This window comes from Toxorhynchites rutilus, chromosome 2 (assembly GCF_029784135.1).
Source record: "Toxorhynchites rutilus septentrionalis strain SRP chromosome 2, ASM2978413v1, whole genome shotgun sequence".
Classification (NCBI taxonomy): domain Eukaryota; kingdom Metazoa; phylum Arthropoda; class Insecta; order Diptera; family Culicidae; genus Toxorhynchites; species Toxorhynchites rutilus.
In genome coordinates, this window is record NC_073745.1 from 16,647,521 (window position 1) to 16,666,703 (window position 19,183).

Consider the following 19,183-nt stretch of genomic DNA (forward strand, 5'->3'; position numbering starts at 1 on the left):
TTCTAACCATTTTGCAATGTTCTCTAACAAATTTTGTTTTGTTATTATGATTGGCCCTGGAAAGGACCGATTTTTTGGGGAGTTGCAATTGAAATTGCATTATTCCATATCTTCCTGATTAGCGCAAATGTCCACGGCGATAGTGTTGCGATGCGTGTGTTCAATATGAGAAATCAAATCCCACATGGCATTCCAAGGATAGGATTCCACAGTGAATCGAATGGTGATGACTCAGCTTGATGATTCCCTGTAGAATGTGGTGCCGTCAGTTTGATACGTCGTTTACTATGCCAGAAGCAAAGCTGCGAGTGAGTTATCCGCTCGCGTCCACAACTAGTAGCGAAACGAATCGCTTATGAGGACGCAAAACAAGCAGAACAATCGAATTTCGCTGAGTTTTTTCAATCAACCGCACGGTGTCATGCTACTTACCATTCACGAATATACAACCGAAAATAAGAGGATGATTCAGATTCTTTGACATAGTGAGAGTATTCACTTTAATTGCACCAGGCGAATAAACGAAACGGGGAACGAAGCCTGTTGATTGCATATCCGAGCTGAACCTAACAATGGACAGCACGTTCAATGATTGTACACAGTTTCGAACTGCACACATCGTCTCTTTCTACATATCGTGAATCACTGCTGCACACTCACATTCTTTCAAATATATACCGGGAACTTTTGTTTTTAGAGAAAATGCTTTCTTTATCATCTAAATTTATATTATCTCCTTCAAAATAGGCCCCTTCTGAAGCAATTAACCTTTTCCAACGAACAGTCCAGTCATCGAAACACTTTTTATAGTTGTAATCTGGAATTGCCTTCAGTTTACGCAGTGAATTCATTTTTATGTATCAATGCTTTTAAAACGGGTCCCTCGAAGTGGTAAATTTGGTTGCGCTGTTTTGGCAGTAGTCGTGCTGCGACTTCTCTCATGCCCAATACACCAAACAAAATATGACGAATGGTCTCGTGAGACCAGCACAGGAAATTTAGTTTGCAACATAAAATTTCACACAATGTCCTTGACCAATAGAATTATTCTTATAAAAAATCGCCGAGCAAAAAAAAAATAACTTGTTTGACGACGTTATAAACAGACTAAATGATGCGCTCAAAATTGACATTAAGACCACTGACAGTAGTACCAACTTAGAAAATAAATTGAAAAATGTTCAGCGAAAAGATTTAAAATTACACATTTCTGGCATATAGGGTGTTACGGACCCAGCTTAGATAGCAGGGATAAAATTAAATAAAAATAATCAAATATCAAATTTGTAGTGCAACGCGCATTTGAAAAACAAAATAAGTAGGAGGAATCCACATGCTTCGTTTCCTTTTCTTCAATTTCTTCAAAAATCAAAAATCAATGAGAATTTCACAAACCCGTGTTCGGAATAAAAAGCACATTCAGAAAATAATTTTAAATCATGGAGTGTGGAGCAAAGATTTTCGATCCGGGATACCGCAAAACTCTTCGGTATACAGGACGGAATCGATTACATGACTCGTTTTTATGTACGTGGGTAACTTTTGTAATTTTGTCTGTAGCGCTGTCTCACATTAATAGAAATTCAACCCTCTTCCTGTCGACCCATTGATCTGAAACTTGGAACCCCCATACCCCCATATATCGCCCCCATATATCAATGCCCTAGATGGTGCAGAAAGGGGTGTGATAACTACTAACTGCTACTTGCCTAATTATTTTCTTGCTTTTAATACATCATCTATATTTTTATGATGTGTAATCACAATGAAACCGTTGAACTTAAAAAAGTGTTTTTTACTTATTTTATTTTTTTAGTTTTTAGTACATTATCTGTATCATTAGTAAATTTCTCTACAATAAAAGCGTTCAGAAATTTCTTTGAAATTTTGAATTTGAATTTGCGTTTTTCATAAATATCCGTGTTCTACTAGTCAATCTCTTTCGTTTGGTACCCATATTGATGGGGTTTTGAGAAAATCTTTAATCCGTCATTTTGTAGTTGCTGCCATCTTGGATTTATATTTTTCGCCAATAATTGTATTCTACTAGTCAAGTCCTTTCAATTGAGGGGCTTAGAAAGAAAGGGGTGTAAGTGATTTGATCGATTTCTCTACATCGACTCTCTCTTCTGGTCATAGCTTAGCTGCAAATACATTCCCAGTTGTATTTGACAATGTGAAAGATAGGTCAGAACCTCATCTATCGGACTCTATTGCAAACTTAAATTGGAACTTTTTTGCAGTTGAGTTATTAGCTAAAGAAAAGGTTGAAGAAGAGAAATCGATCAAGTCACTTACACCCCTTGCATTCCAAGGCCCTCAATTAATACTCATAATAATGGGGTTTTGAAAAAAAACATGGCGCCATCTTGCAGTGACGGCTATTTTGGATTTCTACTTTTCATGAATAACTGTCTACTAGTCAATCCCTTTTATTCGATACCTGTTTAGAGAAAATATGTAATCCACCATTTTTTAGCGGCCGCCATCTTGGGGTTGTAATATTAGGCTGTCAAAAAAGTCCTGCGGTATTTTTTTTTGAATTTTCATTTGTTCATAAAGTTAGTTACAATCATCTGTTTTAAGTCAAATATGCGCCGCAAATATGCATATCTGCATATTTGCATATTAAGTCAAATATGCAAATATGCGCCAACGAGATGCCAACTTCATAATACCCCTGTTATAGAAGCTCGCTTCCTTATTGGCAAAAAAACTCGGATAGTCAATTTTCACAGGCCTCTTTTGTGGCTAACTTCTGACTACCTAGCTCGTTCGCCATGGACAAAAACAGGTGGTAGTCACTTGGTGCAAGGTCCGGACTATACGGCGGATGCAAAAGAACCTCCCATCAGAGCTCCCGGAGCTTCTGGCGCGTCACCAAAGAAGTGTGTGGCCTGGCGTTGTCCTGATGGAAGACAATGCGGCCTCTGTTTATCAAAGATGGCCTCTTCTTCATGAGTGCTACCTTCAAGCGGTCCAGTTGTTGGCAGTACAGGTTCGAATTGAGCGTTTGGCCATAGGGAAGCAGCTCATAATAGATTATTCCTTGACAATCCCACCAAACACACAGCAGAACCTTCCTGGCCGTTAATGAGGGCTTGGCCACCGTCTGAGCCGCTTCAGCGGGCTTCGACCACGACCGTTTGCACTTCACGTTGTCGTAAGTGACCCACTTTTCATCGCCAGTCACCATCCGCTTCAGAAACGGGTCGATTTTGTAGCGATTCAGCAGCGATTCACATGCGTCGATACGGTCAAAGATGTTTTCTTGCGTCAACGTGTGTGGCACCCATACATCGAGCTTCTTTGTGAATCCAAGCTTCTTCAAATGGTTAATAACGGTTTAATGACTTATCCCCAGCTCTTGGCCGATGCTACGGCTGCTACTATGCCGGTCTTTCTCGGCTAATTCAACGATTTTGTCGCAATTTTCGACGACAGGCCTTCCGGAGCGTGGCGCATCTTCGACGACCTCTACACCAGAACGAAAACGTTGAAACCATCGTTGTGCGGTGGAAATGGAAACTGTATCGGGTCCATAAACTGCACAAATTTTATTGGCAGCTTGAGATGCATTTTTGCCTTTGTCAGTAGTACAGTAGTAGTACAGTAGTACAGTAGTACTGTAAAATATGTTGGATTTTCTCTTTATTTTGCTCCATATTTGCGACACTATAACTCACGAACGACTTAACCAAACAAAACACTGTCAAGGACTATATTATAAAAATACCTTTCCAACAAGCTATAGTATGATTCGATACAATGAATACAACTAGAACTACGCGCATACAACGACACCTCGCGGGAATACCGCAGGACTTTTTGACAGCCTAATATATATTCATATTTGCAATTGTTCACGGGACATATCGTTCATACAATTTACTTTGGTATTGAATTGTTATTTTTTTCAAATGTATTCAATGACTCGATTCAATGAAGCGCCACACAGTCTGATAAGTGAATTGATCTATTTAAGTGTGCTTTGCTCTTCTCTCACAAACACTATTACCCCATTTTTACACGTGGTTTTACCTATACTACTACAATGGCTTCCTTCCACCTTCACCTTAATTTCCTGCAGAGTTTCGAGCTATATTTCTTGATATAAAGTGTTACGGATCCCACTGTGCACCGTGACGTATAAGTGAATCCACTTTCCATTCCCTCGTAGCAGCGATGAAATTGCGATGACTGCGATGACTGTGGACGGCACATAAAAAAAAAGTGACGTTTGGTTTTCATGTCAGGACATGTGAATTGGAATATTTTGAGAAAGCGAAAGTTCAAGTTAAAGCGTTGTTTAAATCTCTATTTTATTTGGTGGTAATATTTCGGAATAGTATTATTACTATTATCAGTAGTATTCCATCCGTGCAGTAAACGGAAAAGGAACAAATATCGAAGGTTTGTTTTGCAGTTGCCTTAATATGAATACTTACTATATTTATAACCTACAATTAAAACTTTAGTGTTGACCGCATATCTGCTGAGGTCGTAGATCAGATACCGCGAGCCTGTAACGAAAAGAAGAAACACTATATATGTAAGCATTTATCACTATTACTTACCTGCAGGAATAACTCATACACAATAAAATTACAGCTTTGTAGCTGCTAAGTAGGCAACTAAAAGAGTGTGTTTTTCTCGCCCCGGGTCGCGGTAACATTCTACAAAGATATATACTCGCCGAAGTTGGATCGTAGTCGCTGTATAGCGCTCTCATTTAGCTCCCGGATCGGAGACAAGCCAACAGTTCCTGGTAGTAACAGGAACTTCAATAAGTGTGACCGGATCTCTAATACTAACAACTCCCAGTTGGAGGAAAAGCTTCCGGCAGTAACAGCAATAATGGCGAGCGGAATCGGACACAACGTTCCTGACACAGTTAACAACTCCCAGTTGGAGAAAACTATTATTAGCAGTGACAGGAACTGTATGAAATGTAATGAGGTTGATTCCGTCGACGATATGGTGTGCTGTGACGTTTGCACATTCTGGGAACACTTTCATTGTGCGGGGGTTACGGAATCCATTGCACATCCGGACCGTAGCTGGAAGTGTAGTAAATGCTTGGTCGGCTTAGAGGATTCTGCCAAGTCAACAGTATCATTTAACGAGTCATCCATTAGCAAAAGCAGTAGGAAATCGCAAAGGCTGCAACTGAGTCTGTCATTGCTAGAGGAACAGCAAAAACTCAAACGAAAGCAGTTGGAAGCAGAGGAGGCGTTCTTAAAGGAGAAGTTTAATTTACTGATGCAGATTCAAGATGCCGACGACGAGGGCAGTCAGAAAAGCGCAGTTAGTGTGAAAAGCAAGCGAGAAAATGTAAAGAACTGGCTCAATAGCGGAGCTGCGGAGGGTGATACCGGTTATACGAAACCAGTCGAGACAAGCAAGGATGTCAGGACGAATTCCTTAACGACCATGTTGAAGAGTGGAGCAGTAGCAAATATAAATGAACAAAGGTTTCCGAAACAAACGGACAACAAGATTTGTGAGTTGTTGGCGAATCCTACACCAGAAGATACGCTGGGAATTCAGGCACCTAATCAGCTATCGAATTTACCGACAACATCCGCAGCTTCAAGGCATAACCCACATAGTCATGTTATTCGTGCCAACCCAGTTCCGTCGACGAATTCCCCAAGCAGAAATCATCTGCCGTTCATTCCAAACTTACCCTTCGACCCAGCTTCGAAGCCGGAAATGCAGTTCAACGTACATCGTATGCCAACAGTATCTAACACGATGCCCCAATTGCCGAATACGTATGCAACAGAGCGTGAGCAGTATCCAATCCATCCGCCACCGCCGACACCAACCAACGCTCAGTTGGCGGCGCGACAAGTTATGCCTCGAGAGCTACCAAAGTTTGATGGAGATCCGCAGGAGTGGCCAATTTTTTATAGCATGTTCAAGAACACGACAGAAGCGTGTGGTTATTCTCATGCGGAGAATTTGGCTCGCTTACAGCGTTGTTTGAGTGGCCCCGCGCTTGAGGCAGTTCGAAGTCGGCTTCTTCTTCCCGAATCACTACCATTGGTGATGGAAGCATTGCGCAAACTCTACGGAAGGCCGGAGATATTGATTAACTCGCTCTTAAAGAAGTTGCGATATGTGCCCCCACCGAAATCAGACAATCTTAACTCAATAGTGACTTACGGTTTAGCGGTTCAAAACCTTGTGGACCATATAGTTTTATCTGACCAACAAGCTCACTTATCCAACCCGATGTTATTACAGGAGTTGGTGGACAAACTACCCACGTCGCTCAAGTTGCAGTGGGGAAGTTATAAACGATCGTTTGAGAACATCAACCTGGCAACGTTCAACGGCTTTATGACCGATCTAGTCAACTTAGCTTCGGACCTTAGTGTCGACATCGCTCGAAATAACGACCTGCATCCAAAATCTGAGAAAGGGCGACACAAGGAGAAACTGTTTACCCACTATTACGAGTCAACTGCAACGGAGGAGAAAGCGAGTCATATTGAAGAACCCTCGTCCAAGACCTGCTCTTATTGTAATGAAAGTGACCACCAAATTGCGAATTGCTCAACATTCAAGTCGTTGGATATAGACGGGCGTTGGAAGGCGATCAGGCAGAAGAACCTTTGTCGAACGTGTTTGGTATCACACCGGAAGTGGCCGTGTAGGTCGAAGAAGCAATGCGCAATTGAAGGATGCCGTATTCGTCACCACACTTTGCTACACAGTACACGAAATACCGCAGTGGCTGTCGCGACCAACCCTGTTGAAATAGTTCACCAACATCACCATTTCTCAAAGTCTTTTTCGTTCTTCCGATACTTACCTGTGACGTTATATGGTAACGGTGTGACAGTAAACACCTATGTGTTCCTCGATGACGGTTCTTCTTCAACTCTGCTTGAAGACGGAATAGTAACACAGTTGGGAATCTCTGGGGAACCGGATGTGCTCTGGCTAAATTGGACGGGGAAAATCGGCCGACATGAAAACACATCGAAGCGAGTGATCGTCCAGATTAGTGGGTGTAACATGCAACAATCGTACCGTCTAGAAAACGTACGGACGGTACGCGAACTTGGATTGCCGAGTCAAACACTGAATTACACGCAACTTTCGAAAGCCTTTCCTCATTTACGAGGTCTTCCCATTGCCGATTACTTCGATGCCAGACCAAGAATGATCATCGGATTGGAACATGCTCGTTTACTGACTACATTGAAGTCACGCGAAGGAGATTGTAGCGATCCTATTGCGGCCAAGACGCGCCTTGGATGGTGCGTGTACGGCAGACACACTGGCGGTGGAAAAGTCGTCGAACAATTGAACGTCCATACTAGTGACTACATGAGCAACAACCAGCTGCACGATACGATGAAGGAGTTTTTCCTTGTAGAGGAGGCTGCAGTAACAACGAAAATAGAAGCTGAGTCCGATAAACGTGCTCTGGAAATCCTTGAATGTACAACGGTCCAAAGGGGAAACCGATACGAGACGGGGCTTCTTTGGAAAATTGATAACCCAGTTTTCCCTGAGAGTTTCACGATGGCAATGAAGAGGCTTCTCAGCTTGGAAAAAAGATTGGCACGCGACCCGGCGCTTGGAGGGAAAGTCAAAGAGCAGATCAGGAACTACGAAAAGAAGGGGTATGCTCACCGAGCGTCGACTGAAGAGATCGAGCAGGCGGATCCAGATCGGGTCTGGTACCTACCATTGGGAGTGGTGACCAACCCAAGAAAACCCGAAAAGGTCCGTCTTATATGGGACGCCGCATCTAAAGCTAACGGGATATCGTTTAACCACATGTTACTGAAAGGCCCAGATTTCCTGACCTCTTTATTTGCTGTCTTACTGAGGTTTCGTCAAAGAAACATCGCTGTTTGTGGTGACATTCGCGAGATGTTCCACCAAATTTTGGTGCGCAAGGAGGACAAGCAGTCGCAGCGATTTTTGTGGCGGAACGAACATTCAGGAGAGGTGCAAATTTGGGTGATGGACGTGGCTACGTTTGGTGCAACATGTTCTCCGTCAATAGCTCAATTCGTCAAAAATAAACATGCTCTCCAGTATTACGATTCCTTTCCCAGGGCGGTAAGCATCATAGTCAACGACCATTATGTTGACGACTGTCTGTTCAGCGTAGATACGGTGGAAGAAGCGGTTCAATTGACGCAGGAAGTAAAAGATATTCATTCAGCGGCTGGCTTCGAGCTAGTCAAGTTCCAGTCGAATTCAACGGACGTGCTTTCATTGCTGGAACAAACGAATCACATATCAGGTAAACTACTTAGTCGTGACCAGCCGCAAGAATTTGAACATGTTCTCGGGCTAATGTGGATACCATACGTTCCAAATGACGGCAGATGTGCAACAGCTAATCAACCACGCAGAAGTGCCTACAAAAAGGCAAATCCTTCAAACAGTTATGAAGATTTATGATCCGTTAGGATTCCTAGCTCACTTTATTGTACACGGAAAAGTTCTCATGCAGGAAGTTTGGCGCACAGGTACGGACTGGGACGAACCAGTAGCAGAACACTTAGTCGACCAATGGTTTCGATGGACGGAGCAGCTTAGACAGATCAGCGAAGTACGAGTACCACGATTCTACTTCCGAGGCACCGATCTACCAAACTTAGGGAACGTACAAATCCATGTATTCACCGACGCCAGTGAGGAAGCCTATGCGTGTGTTGCGTACCTCAGATTAGTTACCAGAGACGGGGGACGATGTGCATTTTTGGCAGCGAAAACGAAAGTTGCCCCCCTAAAGCCGCTCTCCATTCCAAGATTAGAGCTACAAGGAGCGATGATGGGAGCTCGACTGATGCGAACCGTTTGCTCAGCTATTACATTCAATATCAGCCAACGCTATTTGTGGACGGATTCAGCGACGGTGTTGGCGTGGCTTCGATCAGAAACTCGACGATATCATCAGTTCGTATCGTTTCGGATCGGAGAAATCCTATCACTTACCAGGATGGACGAATGGCGGCACATACCGTCGAAACTTAATGTGGCAGATGAAGCTACCAAGTGGGGTTCCGGACCGAACTTTGAGCCAAGTTGTCGTTGGTTTCAAGGTCCTGCTTTCTTGAGCGATCCTGAAACACAGTGGCCAAAGGAATCGAAAAATATTCCCCTGGAAACCAGAGAAGAACTTCGCGAAGTTGTCCTACACCATTCGAGCGTTGTAGTAGGCATAATAGATGTAGAGCGTTTTTCCAACTGGAACCGTCTGCTGCGTGCAATGGCATATGTTTTTAAGGTAGCATCGTTGGCTAAAAAGGTGAACAGGGACAGCGGTACCGGTTTGAGTAGAGATGAACTCATGAAGGCAGAAGTTATACTATGGCTTGAAGCACAAACGCAAGCTTATCTCAACGAAGTGGAGTGTTTGCGCAAAAGAGCGGCACTAGGAAAATCAAGTTCTCTGTATCCGTTGACACCATTTCTGGATGAATCAAATGTTATCAGAGTCGGTGGTCGCATAGGAGCGGCTCCACTGGTTCCGTATTCAGCTAAGTACCCGATAATCCCTCCAAAGGCACACAGGATCACCATGCTCATCATCGATAGTTATCATCGGAAGTTTCTCCATGCCAATACGGAGACCGTATGCAACGAAATAAAACAACAGTTCTACATACAAAGTCTGCGCACTCTCGTACGGAAAGTTAGTCGAAGCTGCCAAATGTGCAAGATCAGAAAAGCAGTTCCGACTCCACCGTTGATGTCTCCACTTCCCGAGGTCCGGTTGACTCCATTCACACGTCCATTCACCTACGTGGGCGTGGATTACTTTGGGCCATTGGAAGTCACAGTTGGGAGAAGCGTTGTTAAGAGATGGGTATGCCTGTTCACGTGTCTTACGATACGTGCAGTACATCTGGAGGTTTGCCACAGTTTGTCCACGAATTCTTGTGTTATGGCTTTCAGGAGATTCGTTGCAAGGCGTGGAGCGCCCCTGGAAGTCTACAGTGATAACGGGACCAACTTTGTTGGCGCCAGTCGTCAGTTGTCAGATGAACTTCATCGTATTCGGAAAATCAACGAAAACTGTGCTTCGACCTTCACAAACGCTCATACTAAGTGGTACTTTAACGTACCTGCTGCTCCGCACATGGGAGGACCATGGGAGCGTATGGTTAGGTCGGTTAAAGTAGCTATGAAAGCCATTACTGAGAGTTCCCGCCATCCGAGCGACGAGGTGCTGGAAACCATACTGTTAGAAGCCGAAGGCGTAATTAATTCACGACCGCTGACCTATATTTCCCTGGAAACCGTGGACCAAGAGGCTCTGACACCGAACCACTTTCTCCTGTACAGCACCAATGGGATCAAGCAGCCTGTTACTTCTCCGGTCGATGGCACAGGTGCTCTGCGTGATAGCTGGAAACTGGCCCAACATATGGTGGATGGGTTCTGGCGGAGGTGGATTCACGAGTATCTGCCGATGCTTACGCGACGCACGAAATGGTTCGAGCGAGTGAAGCCACTCGAACCATGTGACGTAGTGATTGTTGTGGACGAGAACACGAGGAATCGCTGGGAGAGAGGAAGAATTCTGGAGACCTTTCCAGACAAGGATGGCCAAGTGAGACTGCGAGAGGAGTATTTTCCAGACCTGCTGTTAAGCTAGCTGTTCTGGACGTTGCTAGACCAAGAAGCAGAACAGAAGGAATATCGGAAACGGAAGTGGATCACGGGTCGGAGGGTGTTACGGATCCCACTGTGCACCGTGACGTATAAGTGAATCCACTTTCCATTCCCTCGTAGCAGCGATGAAATTGCGATGACTGCGATGACTGTGGACGGCACATAAAAAAAAGTGACGTTTGGTTTTCATGTCAGGACATGTGAATTGGAATATTTTGAGAAAGCGAAAGTTCAAGTTAAAGCGTTGTTTAAATCTCTATTTTATTTGGTGGTAATATTTCGGAATAGTATTATTACTATTATCAGTAGTATTCCATCTGTGCAGTAAACGGAAAAGGAACAAATATCGAAGGTTTGTTTTGCAGTTGCCTTAATATGAATACTTACTATATTTATAACCTACAATTAAAACTTTAGTGTTGACCGCATATCTGCTGAGGTCGTAGATCAGATACCGCGAGCCTGTAACGAAAAGAAGAAACACTATATATGTAAGCATTTATCACTATTACTTACCTGCAGGAATAACTCATACACAATAAAATTACAGCTTTGTAGCTGCTAAGTAGGCAACTAAAAGAGTGTGTTTTTCTCGCCCCGGGTCGCGGTAACATAAAGTTTGTCCCAAAATATATGCGCTCCTTCCAAAACTTTATTTGAAATGGTTGGTCCTTTATACTAAAGTAGTGTGTTCAGTTTCGTCCAAATTTAAAATGGCCGGGTCTGAAGAATTCGTTTTTTGGCGGGGAATTCATCTTTTTAAAACTATTATTTCGATTAACACTGTTTTTTGCTATTCCCCTCTTTTTGTTTGTTGTCAGCGCAGTGGTAAACAACAAGTAACATATAGATGAATAACTCTGAAATCTATTTCTTCGTAAAAATATTTCTTTTGATTGCTTCTGATATGCAAACATTCCTGTGACATTAATTCCGGCAACAAAATTATTCATTCATTTCTGGTTCAAACCAATCTAAGCTAAATGCTATGTTGATTTTCATTAAATTATCTCTTATGCAAACATCAAAAAATAATACACACTCTTCGGGTTTATTTCATCCGAAACGCCTCTGCTTATTGACAACGAGTAACTGACTTTTCCAAAACAAAAAATAAACGACATACGCCCGCATCGATTCTAGTTTCGTCTACCAGATGTCCTTTCGCCGACTTTCGAATGCTCAATTCCCACGAAAATTCAATCTACCTCCGCGCGCGCGCTCCCTTCCTCCGGCCCTCTTCACCCTGGTAGTTTGCGCTCGAGCTTTTGTGTAATTCGACTTCCAGCGAATAAAATATGGCCGCCAATGATGTACTGCTGCTCTCACAGTAAACCCACTTCCTTCCAGTGCGAGGGACTCATTTTCACGCGCGTGGTCGTCAGCCACCCAACAGAGGAAGAAGAAGAAGCACCTAAGGGAGTGCGAAGTGAGAGACCGTGAGAGAAGAAAAGCGGGAGAGAAACCGGACGAGAGTGTGCATTTTTGCATGGCAACTCAATTCCACGCATACACCTGTAAGGGGGATGATGTTGGGTTGTGCAACACGCGAGCGTGAGATGGCTTGTTGTTATCCTGCACTCCTCTCACCGGCCGCAACATAGTAGTAAGTAGCACACGGACAATCGGCGTTGAATGGTGAGGTTGTTTGTGTCGCGTAAAATCGATTATTCTGGGTAAATGTGTGCGTGTACGTGGTGTGTACGAGAATGTTATTTTTTACTCTGCGCTCTCACGGGAACGTGGACGAATGATTAATGCATTTACTCTTGATTTCGAGGATACCACTCGAGCATCGGGTTGTGCGTGTGTGTGGGTGCAGGATTATATTGCTGACTGACACTGAATCTTGTATCAAAGTTCTGGCGGGGAGTTGTGCGTTAGCCCAAAGGTACAAGTGTTGGCTGAAAGAAGATGTGAATCTTTGAATATATCGTATGCTCGGAAGGATCCGTAATCACTATTCAACAAGTAAGTATTAACGAGAGTTTGGTAAACATTTAACGTAAATCGATTCGATTTGTAAGGTCATTAGGAGTAAAACAAGCTTGCTCGACTGTGGTGAATTTTGCATTTTCATTCAAAAACACATACATCCTTCGAGGACATGCGTATACACCCACTTCGGTTGGAGTGTTGTGTATTGTGTGTTGGACGGTGGAAATGAGTTGAGAGATGGAAAAATCTGTATGCGTACGTATTGGACATCTTCCAGTGGAGCTGAAAGTGAGTTTCGGTGAGTGGCATCAAATTGCACCCTAATCATCCCGCTCGAAAGAGAACATTTCTCAGTTGTTCGCTAGACGGAGCTGTTTCATAACCTTTTTTCGGACAAGTCGTAGCGGAGTGGCTATCATCATCATCATTCCATATATAAGTGATTCTCTAACAAGGGAAGAAGGGAAAATGTTCTTGCCAACCTGACCCGAGTTGCTGGAAGAGAGTGTTTGAAGCGAAATTTTCGCGATGCGTTTTTCCGGATGATAACTGAAGCAAAGTGGTAGTTCTTGATCAAAATGTAGTCCATTAGTGGCACGGTGACTGCAGGGAGCGCGAAACGTTCGTGAAATTCAGTGGAAGTGTGAATTTTAACGCTAGAAAATCGCTGGAAAAAGTTGAATGTTTGTGTACTAAATTATTGATTTTTTCCCCAAAATCAAAACCAGTTCTACGCGAGAGAGCTTTCGAAGAAATTTGGTGAACTTGAGCATTTCAGTAAGTGGAAAGTGTCCCTCGTCACGGACCTGTCTGGAATTACCATGGCCTGAGGGCTAGGAAACAGCAAAAAATTGTACACCGCTGCAGAAAATTGAAAGGTGAGCATTGCTTTCTTTTCGCTTGAAACCACCCTCCCGATCCGAGAAAAATGAATGTATAATTAGATTATACTCTTCCCTCCCTCCCAAGAACGAGACGAGTTTCGAAGTTTTGTTCAATGAAAACCGCTTCGCTCGCTGATCATGAGCAGTGCAAGTCACTCGCTCCCCTCACGGAAGGGGAACTCTTTCGACTCACCTTATCAGGAATTCACCTACTCTCACTGGTGTGAACCAGTTCCAAAATCTCACCTTACGCGCGGGTGAGACTCCGCTGAACACATGTAAACTCAGTGGAAAAATTATTCATCCCATCGGGGATCCCCTCATCTAACCGGCAAGCACTGATATAATGTCCTGTGCGATTGGAGTTACTCCCGAATTAGCGCACACACTCGTTCGCTATCAATTGTAAATCGTGCAATGTTGTTTTTCCACCCCATTTTGTGCCCTCACTCAAAACAGCCGAAATTGTATCTGATTCGCTTGTTAGTTGCTTCTCGTACCGCGAAGCATAAGTTTGTGTACCACCTACTTCCTCCACGGATTTTCTTCCGGCAGGTCAAAAGCAGAGAAAAAGCGGGGACTCATAGTGTGTTTGCCACTGATGGGGGAAGAGCTATGACACCCCCTAATCTAAAAACTCATTAAAATTATCAGGGGTGGTCTGACGGTTGTTCCACGAACATTCGCCCACATTTAATTTCAAAAGGATGCTGCAAAAAAAACCGGTGCGTCTCAAATACAAACGCGAACGTAGGTTCACGTTTCGCTCCTGGTAATCTTTTCTAGTATCTTGGAGAAAGTTTTAGATGATCAGGAAAGTGTCTTCTCTGGATCTTTCATGGAATCGTGTGCTAATAAATTAATTGTTTTGAATCTTAATCCCTTCAATTGATATGTCTTGTGCATGTCGTGCAAGTAGTGTTCACATGTGAGTATTTTAATTTTTTTTGCTCAATCCGTTCAGCTAGCAAATGAGACTTGACTTTGATTTTCACTTTTTTTCTAAGTCAAAATATAAAATTTGTTTATTGTGTTTTTTTTTATCACCTGCAGAGATAAGAACCGCAAACAACAACAAAATAAACGCATGTTCACGTGATAGTGAGTAATCGGTGGCAAAATCGGAAATTTTATATTTACACCCAAAATTGATTTTTAGCTCATGTTTCGTCATCCCGATTTATGACATTAAATGAGACATAACATAACAGAAAATGTCATGACTTACAAATACTGGTATGCGCTCCTTTTTTACTCTCAGAAAACACTTCCCAACTTCATTTTATAATCAGGTGCAATATTATCACGTATTTGCTGAACTGCTGAAGCATCATTAGCCATGTGGATAGCGCGATCGTGTAAAGAAGCTTTGCATTCCAGCCGGCCTTGGTTCGATTCCTATTGACGTCGTATGGATTTTTTTTGCACAATCCCAAATGAAATGAGAAAAGAAAACAGAAAGTGATGTCTGCACACATACATACAAACCATTTTTAAGCTTTTAAAACAGCTCATTATTTGCGCATTTGACTCTCCAGCACACTAAATGGCATCATTTCTGCCAAAGAAGAAATGTTTTCTGCCAACGCTAGTTTGGGTGTAGATACCAATTATTATATGATTTAATGTCACGAAAACAAGTTTTTAGCAGGACTGAAATTCCGCTCATCTTCATAGTTAAACAGATTTCCAGCTGTTTTCTATTTGATTTTTCGCAAGTTTTGGCATAGGATTATGTCTTTCGGGTATATATTGAGAGCATAGAATATAAAAAAATATTGTTGCGTGACGAAAAACGTCTAATCCTTAGGGCTTATTACTCAGTAATTTCCTGACGGTTTTTTGAAATCAATTCTAACACTAATCGATTTAGATTTTAATTGATCATCTATGGCAAAATAGACAATTGGAAATTCTTAATTAGTTGATTTGTAACATAGCGTTGAAATGGGAGTTTATAAATTTCCGTCATGAAATCCTCACTGGCGATTTGGACGCGAATTATCCTATAAGTATAAAGCATCTCAAAAATACGTGAAGAATAAATTGCTCGTAACTCTCGTCTTTTTCTCGTATCGTCTCTTCTTCGTTCGGCTCTACACATAACTTAATCTACTCGTTCACCCCTTTTTTTGTTTATTCAGAAAATAGAATTCGAATTTTCATTTTTGTTTTTGTTTTTGTTCTTTGTACATTCCATTCTTTTACCAAAATTTTTAGTGCGCAAAGATGGTGTTACCAATGACTAGTCGAGTTGGCATGAAATTTCGTCTTTTTTGTACAGATACCTCAAACTAAGATGCATGATTCCGAACTAAGTCTGTATGATAGTGCAATGTTTCGTATCACGTCTTGACCCATTGGTTATACGATGGATGTTACGTTCGGAGAGAGAACTGCGTTTTTTTTAATTTTCGGCCAGTTGATGTTGAATTGTCGAACTTTAAGAGATGACTCGAGTAACGAAAAAATGATGCACTTTAGCGCTCAGCTCAATAATCCTCTGTTTACGTTGAAAAGGCATATTTACGTAGTGTGCATATTTTTCGTCAAGATTAGGCAGTCGACCACGTGTAAAAATATATATATATATATATATATATATATATATATATATATATATATATATATATATATATATATATATATATATATATATATATATATATATATATATATATATATATATATATATATATATATATATATATAAAAAAAATATAACGCCTTTGGTCCAGGAACCATGTAAACCATGAAAAACAAATACAATCAATAATTACGAAAATGATTTTTTTTGTAAGTGTAATGTTGTTTGGCTTCATTGGCTTTAATTTGATATATCGATCATTTGAATCGGTCCGGTAGTTTTGAAGTAATGAATTTTCGAAAAAAGTTATTTTTGGAAAAAAGAGGAAAAGTTAATTTTTTGAACTACCCCAAAATGGAAATGGTCACCCTAATGAGAAAATGAAAAAAAAATATATGTTTTGCGATAAAGAACAAAATGACGAAAATCTGAGAACCACTATATCGGTTTCACATCGAATGGCTGGTATATCTATCATGAAAAAAATGAGCAACAAGTGCTAAAAATTGGACATTTTTCGTGATGCGACCGATATTTTGTTTTCTTTGTTTTCTTCCTTCACGTCAAAACCTGATAACGCATGTATCCATGCAATTTGCAATCAATCAGACATATCATCCGTTCGAAAATGAGATAATTTTCACGAGGTTGAGCTTTAGCGAAAAAAAATCATGGTACATCTTGTCTACCGTTTTGTTAATCTTTTCGTAGGAAATCGACAATTGTCTCCTTTGATTCGTTTTAAACCAATAAAATATTACAGAAATTATTACAAAACTACATCGAAAGTTACTTCGAGAGGACAACAGTCAAGCTTACATATGTTGAAATAAACTATCAGGGTGTGCTATAAGCTTTGTATTTAAACTCAAGAAACATTCGATAACGGTCCAAATTTTTTATTTGAGAGGGGTGAGAGGAAATCGATAACCGATTGTACACACAACACCGGAATATGACGGTGAATATTGTAAATAGAATGGGTTTTTGACGTGGGACTACGTCTAACCGGAATATATGGGGGTTGTAAAATGAAAACGTAAACACAGAACATGCAGGAAAAAAATGAAAGATTTCGAATGCTTATAACTCGAACATTTCTTCATAGATCGGGAAGAAGCATCAATTGAAAGGAAATATTTCTAAGCAATTGAATAACTGTAAAATGTCAAGCGCTATCTAAACGCCCTAACTGCCCCGTTTCGATTGGCCCAATTGACGGTTTCCCCAACACAGCCAGCCAGGTGCCTGGGGAAATTGGCATTGCAAATTAGAGGTGGGCTAAACAGTTCACTTTATCGAATCGTTCAATAACCACCAGTTCTCTTAAGTGAACTAGTTCTTTTGGGCAGTTCACTCACTCTTTCGTACAGTGGAAGGATATGTCGAAGTATAAAAGGTGTGAGATGTAATGTAGGACTGTTCTGTTCATCCATAAAAAGTTGAACTGTTTGTTTAGCGAATAATAATTCACCCGAATTTTGTTAAAAGTAACTTAGCACAATAGAAAATCAAACTTCAATTTTGAAATTTGGATTATGTTTGAACCTTAGTTATTTTTTCAGCACAAACTACCAAAATGCTAACGTCTATCTCAAAATTATCGAGCATAATATGATATATCATAAAAAATACTTTATATAAGCTACTGTTTAACAAGACTGAATCGTTGCGCCTTCAACTGTATTTTCCTGGTGAGGAATATCAACTTACTGAAAAATTCATCCTCAACTTTAAAATATGAAATTATAATTTTATTTGAAAAATAAACGAACAGTCCTATTTTAAACTCATCGTATCCTGATATGTTCCGTTTCATTATGAAAACAACAACACCGACATTTTATTTTTGTTGTTTCAAGGGGCTATCGTTGGTGGTCTTCGTAGCCACTTGGTTACGCGTTCGCTTACCAAGCGATCGATCGTGAGTTCAAACTCAGGGCCCTCAATTGACCATCTTTGTGTTGTTATAGAATAACTACGTACACGCAACCATCATCAGCGATGGAAATCGATCCACGGTGGAACAAAGATCGATTCATCCATACAACTGCTCTGCTCTGCAAGAAATATCGGACTGCTGTTCTATAAATAACTCAACAATAATCAATATCAACTGTCTCCGCTGTCCGGTCTGCTGAACAATAGAAGAACAGAAAGAATACCCTCACGCCTAAATGGCTACTACTGTGTAATTTACCATAATGTAATGGAACAGAAAACTTAACGCCTAAATGGCTACTACTAACTACTGTGTAATTCACAATTTATAGAAACTTAAACATATGTACATGTACACGATTAAACCCAGCTCTGTTACAGCTAAATGGTAATGAGCCTAATAAATAAATGGGATAAAAAAGGGGCTATCGTTTGTTTTCATTCGTTAATTTGAGGACTATTTATCTTGCGGTACCATTCATCTATCACTGGTTCCCTCGTCTTCCTCTTATACAACGATCACCATGCACAGTTCGTTCTGAACTGGCTCTGAACTATGTACACAGTACATATGAACTATTACACAGTAAAAAAGAACGACCGAACGTTCGCTTTTTTTGGTGAACTAATTGATTTGAACAGTTCATGAACGATTTTCTTATCTCTATTGTAAATGCATGCAAGTTGGGCGAACTTCTTTCCCACCGACATGTGTTCGCTAAAAACAGCCATCTAAACCAAGGTGCTAAACATTACATGGCGTTTGTTCAAATTCTTTACTCACGTAGCAAATATGTTGAATTCAATTGAATTCGAAAACTGTTTCATTCAATAAATAATTTAATCGACTAACAAATGATTACTAAGCCAACGGTAGTCCCACCTCAACCTTGCGGTTATATCATAGATATAACCCCGTTTTTTGTAATAAGATAATTACACGACTTTCTTAAAGAGTATCTAAGAGCTGTAAAAACAATTGGGGAGAATGCTTGAAAGCTACCAAAACTACACAGCTTCAAAATTTGAGTTCGATTTACTCGTTGCCGGGAAAGGAAGAGTAATTCAGATCTTACCTCAAAGTTCTGTTCTCAAACCTGAGGCAGGGCTCGATAAAAAGATGCACTACGTTGATTTTCATACCGTCAGGTGAAGGGTGTTTCTGTATGATTGAATC

The 19,183-nt window shown here is 41.2% G+C and overlaps 2 protein-coding genes across 4 annotated transcripts in view; both read left to right on the forward strand.

Annotated features, from left to right (window-relative positions):
- The first annotated feature begins 8,482 nt into the window (after positions 1 to 8,482).
- LOC129765570 (uncharacterized) lies at positions 8,483 to 10,639 on the forward strand. Its single transcript, XM_055765976.1, has one exon. It carries the CDS (start codon positions 8,483 to 8,485, stop codon positions 10,637 to 10,639), a length of 2,157 nt encoding a protein of 718 aa, XP_055621951.1.
- Positions 10,640 to 12,484: 1,845 nt separating this feature from the next.
- LOC129764144 (uncharacterized) overlaps positions 12,485 to 19,183 on the forward strand; it is a 290,258-nt gene continuing 283,559 nt past the window's right edge. The window contains exon 1 of one of the 3 annotated variants that reach the window (XM_055762960.1): positions 12,485 to 12,627. The gene's annotated coding sequence lies outside the window, so the exon portion shown is untranslated. Of the gene's footprint in view, positions 12,628 to 12,931; positions 13,473 to 19,183 lie in introns of those variants that run through there. The other 2 variants (XM_055762959.1, XM_055762961.1) reach the window with 2 other exon arrangements.